We start from the raw sequence: 5,009 nt of genomic DNA, 5'->3' as shown, positions 1-5,009 counted from the left end.
CATGAATCGTAAATTGATGTTTATGAAGAATCTAGTAGATTATGGACTCGTATTCAACCTAAAATTTGAGAAGTTCCAAAACTCATTAGATTCTTTTTTCCATATGTGAATGATTATGCAACAAAACTCCGTTAATTAGACAAATCTTTATCATTCCGTAAAACTATGAATGCCCTGGTCAAAAATATCCATATTAAAACGGGCGGAACCAATTGGCAATACCTCGGAAATTCATCTTAAACTAAGCAGAAAAGAAACAAATAAATGGATACAATGAAGAGTATTGTGAACGGTATCTGAAAATTTCAACCTTTCTAGACCTTGGTATTTTCTGAAAGACCAAATAATCCCGAACAATTTATAAATAAATGATTTTTTTTTCTTCTCTTCTCAAACCAACAGGTTAGTATTCAACAATTTTAGGAAACGTAAAACAGAAAAGAAATACGCGGAGTACACAACTGGCGTTTCTCATTATTCTTAGTTTGGAATTTCTGATTGTCGTGAGTTATATTCCAAATGTCAATGATAAAACAAGTTCAAAACACCATTTATAGTTCGTCCAATATTTATATAATTAATGATCAAAAGTTGATTTGCTTAGTTAACCTATTATTTTGGATTTTCCTTAATACAAAGTAGATATAATCTAGAACTCAGAAACGGTTCAACAATTGTCCTACAACAATGTAATGAGAATAAAAAAATGGCGTTAGGATTGTACTAGTTTTGTACCACTACTCCATTTTATTACAGCTATTTGACTGTCATTTATCGCATATACAATATCATCGTTCATGGCTGTTCGGTTCAAGATATTGTTTTCGATGAAATTAAGCAGCGGAGAGCTGAGAAAAGTAGCACGCAACTTCTGAGTATTAATTTAGTGTATGTTTGGAAAAGCCTTTGACATCCAAATCAAAAAAAAAAAAAAAAAAAGAAGGGGGAATTGTTTTTGTTTTAACGGCATAAGCTCAACTCCTAAACAAGCACTTGACTTTTAAGATATTTTTTCTATGACTAACAGAAATTATTAAAATTAAATTTGAATAAAATAGTATTCTAGTCAATTTGACGCACAAAATAAATATTTATATTTATATAGCTAAAATTTACGATATCAATAAAAGGTTGATCAATTTGGTAAAGAGCAAATTTATATTTAGGAATGATATAAAAGAAGTTGAATACAATGAATCAACTTGTGTAACCTATTTTGATAGGTTGTGACAAGTTTAGTTTTTCATTTCACCAACCTGTTTTTACATGTCCTGTGTATCTGTTAACATACAAGTTGAGAGCGTGTTAATCCGTCAACTCTTTATTTAAATTATTATAACTTTTTATTTAATTACTAATAAAGTGTGACAGAGTTAATAGATAATTGTCTCTTAAGCACATAGCTAGAGGTTCTATCATGATCAATATGGATGGAAAAATATTTGTTCGGAGAGGTCAACTCCTTAAATTGATTTCAATATCTCGAATAGCTTTCACCTTAGTTTATAAAAAAAATTATCAAATTCATTTTTTTTTATAAAATAAAACTCCTATATATTTTAAACACAATTATTTTGTATGATAGTGTTTTTAGGACTTTTCTTTATGAGAAAATTTTTAATTATAGATTTTTTAACTTTTTATTTAATTCAATTTTATTTATTAAGTAAATTTTAATAATTTTAAAATAAATTATTCATATTTAAAATAGGGTTAAATTTTTTTTAAACCCTCAAGTTTTTAACAATTATAGTAATTATTGTGTAACATGTAAGGCTTACAAATTTTTATAAGTTTTAATATATTTTAATTAATAAAAGAGCCTATTTAAAATAACTTATTACTAATATTTCTCTATAAATATTATCAGAAATTATCTGACAAGTGCATCAAACATTATTTGAACAATATAAAAACTTATATGCTAATCCGGCCTTACTGTTGTCTTTTACATCTTAGATATAAGTCTCGAAGGATATCCATCACGCTAGGTTGCTTGCCACACAAGTTTAATCATTCTAAAGAGGTAATTATCTAATCTTTTAAGGATAATCTTTTATCTCTAAAAATTACATAAAGATATATTTTACTTTTCATCATAAAGTCAAAAGAAGTTATAAATATCTCATACCAGCTCACACAAAATATACAATCTCTCCGCTTCGAGTCAACTTTTAATTTCGATATTACTGATTAAGAGCATCCAAATCTCTCTCATTCTCTTTCAACTTGAAGATGCCTTCAAGGCTCGTGGCGTGCTCCCAGTTCAATTGAAAGACCACAAAAAAATTTACGAAACTGCGAGGTGTCGAAACAATTAGTTTTTATTGGATTCGTGGACCAAGTATTTAGGTTTAGGATTGGTCGGCCTCAGCTTATTTAATTCATCGATCTTTTTAACCATATTTGACTCAAACTCACGTTTCAATAATTCTAATTCCAGGCTAAGATCGTACGGAAAATAACCATCCAAACCATGTATCACAACATCTTTAATTTAAGGGGAATTACGATTTGATTTACATCACCTAAAACTTTACAACTCATGGTGGTCCTTTTGCTATGTTTGGACATTAACTAAGCCCTCAAAAGAGTTAGGCGAACTCTATCAGCATATTTCACAACTTCAATTAATGTTGATTGATTTTTAATAAGATAAATAATATCGTAATAGATCCTAGGGACATTGTTATTGCTTCCGTGTATGGAAAGTTTCACACTTAAAAGTAATTGGCGGACATTTTAATTCGCCAATATATATATATATATATTTGATGAAATTAAGCAGTGGAAAGCCGAGAAAGTATGAGGCAACTTTCCGTCAGTAGTTTCGTAAAATAAGCAATATTATTTAATTCGCATATGTTTTGACTTATTTTAAAATATGAATTATTAGAAATTTTTTTCTTTCATCTGAATTTCATTTAATTTTGTAATTATATGTTTCTTAATTTGTTTTCCACGGCATCATGTAGTTATTGAATATAGTTGTTAGGAAGTATGAAGCAGATGATATATGTGTGTGTATATATAGATTAGAGAGGTGGATCTGTTTGGGTGGTATAAGGGTAGCTAGAGTTGACCTAATTGGTGCAAGTGGTTGAGAAGCAAAATAAACGATGTACAGAGTAGCGAACGCGTCGGAATACCTGGTGATCACCGGCGTGGGAATAGCGGATATAAAGCTTGCGAAGAAAGCATGGGTTCTACCGGGGCAGTCATGCACGGTCTTCGACCTCTCTCCGGTGAACTACACCTTCGAAGTTCAGGCGATGAGCGCGGAGAAGCTTCCCTTCATCCTGCCGGCGGTGTTCACCATCGGTCCCAGGGTGGACGACAACTCCAGCCTCCTGAAATACGCGAAGCTGCTCTCCTCCCACGACAAGCTCTCCCACCACGTGAAGGAGCTGGTGCAGGGCATCATCGAGGGCGAGACACGTGTCCTGGCTGCCTCCATGACCATGGAAGAGATCTTCAGGGGCACCAAATCCTTCAAGCAAGAGGTGTTCGAGAAGGTTCAGCTTGAGCTCAACCAGTTCGGCCTTTTGATCTACAACGCCAACGTGAAGCAGCTGGTGGACGTCCCCGGTCACGAGTATTTCTCCTACCTCGGCCAGAAGACTCAGATGGAGGCTGCCAACCAGGCCAAGGTTGACGTGGCGGAGGCCAAGATGAAGGGAGAGGTTGGAGCCAAGATGCGAGAGGGCCAGACGCTGCAGAATGCGGCCAAGATCGACGCCGAGACCAATATCATATCCACGCAGAGGCATGGAGCGGGGAAGAAGGAGGAGATAAAGGTGAGGACGGAGGTGAAGGTGTTTGAGAACGAGAGGGAGGCTGAGGTGGCTGAGGCTAACTCTGAGCTTGCCAAGAAGAAAGCTGTGTGGGCTCAGGCGGCGCAGGTGGCGGAGGTGGAGGCTGCAAAGGCTGTGGCGCTCAGAGAAGCCGAGTTGCAGAGGGAGGTTGAGAGGATGAATGCTCTCACCACCACCGAGAAGCTTAAAGCCGAGTTCCTCAGCAAAGCCAGTGTCGACTATGAAACCAAGGTGCAAGAGGCAAACTGGGAGCTCTACAAGAAGCAAAAAGGTGCAGAAGCCATATTGTTTGAGAAGGAGAAAGAGGCAGAAGCACAAAAGGCACTCGCAGAGGCAGCATTTTTCAGTCGGCAACAAGCAGCAGAAGCAGAGTTATTTGCAAAGAAAAAAGAGGCAGAGGGGCTTGTGGCACTTGGGCATGCCCAAGGGGCATATTTAAGCACACTTCTTGCTGCACTTGGAGGCAACTACGCCAATCTGAGAGACTATTTGATGATAAATAATGGCATGTTTCAACAGATTGCCAAGACCAATGCTGATGCCATACGTGGACTTCAGCCAAAGATTAGTATTTGGACGAATGATGGGAATGCGAATGGCATGAAGGATGTTGCTGCTGTGTACAAAATGTTGCCACCTCTGTTTCAGACAGTCCATGATCAAACGGGCATGCTGCCACCCACTTGGATGGGAACCCTACCCGACAACTCTTCTAATTAAGTCTCTTCTTTTACTATTTCTATACCACTTTAGAAGGGTTTTTAAAAATGAAGAATTTCAAAACCGCTTGTAAACTTTATATATCTTTTTATGTATTCTTTTCTCATGTTTATTTTGCTGCTTGGATTCGTAATTTGCTTATCATGTAAAAGCCACATATATCAGACTTCTTCTTTTGATCAACTATGTACGAATTGTTTTATTTCATTCAATACAAGGCTATTTAGTTGTTTATCACATATTGATTTATATTATCAAGGTTGTGTATATACCTTTTAGAGTATGTTTGGGAAAACATTTGAAATGTAAAACAGAAATTTTCACTTTCTAAAGAAAATATGTACAAGTAATTAAGGAGAGGGTTGCTTTTAAATTTAACATGCATTTTTGGGTTTCAAAGCCAATCCACACATTCAATGGTTGGCTTGGGAGGTTGTGAAGGACATCCAGAAGTTTTGGCTCTTGTAGTTAATT

General features: G+C 35.8%; 1 protein-coding gene across 1 annotated transcript; it reads left to right on the top strand.

The window, feature by feature from the left end:
- Positions 1 to 2,750: 2,750 nt before the first annotated feature.
- On the top strand, positions 2,751 to 4,769 carry LOC109797952 (flotillin-like protein 4). Its single transcript, XM_020358129.3, has one exon. The coding sequence runs from the start codon at positions 3,120 to 3,122 to the stop codon at positions 4,533 to 4,535; it is 1,416 nt and encodes a 471-aa protein (XP_020213718.1). The 5' UTR covers positions 2,751 to 3,119; the 3' UTR covers positions 4,536 to 4,769.
- The last annotated feature ends 240 nt before the right edge of the window (positions 4,770 to 5,009 follow it).

The sequence above is a fragment of the Cajanus cajan genome, chromosome 6, assembly GCF_000230855.2.
Source record: "Cajanus cajan strain Asha chromosome 6, NIPB_CcT2T_4, whole genome shotgun sequence".
NCBI classification, from domain to species: Eukaryota; Viridiplantae; Streptophyta; class Magnoliopsida; order Fabales; family Fabaceae; genus Cajanus; species Cajanus cajan.
Note: the sequence above shows the minus strand (reverse complement) of the source record. Positions and strands in the feature narration are given on the sequence as shown.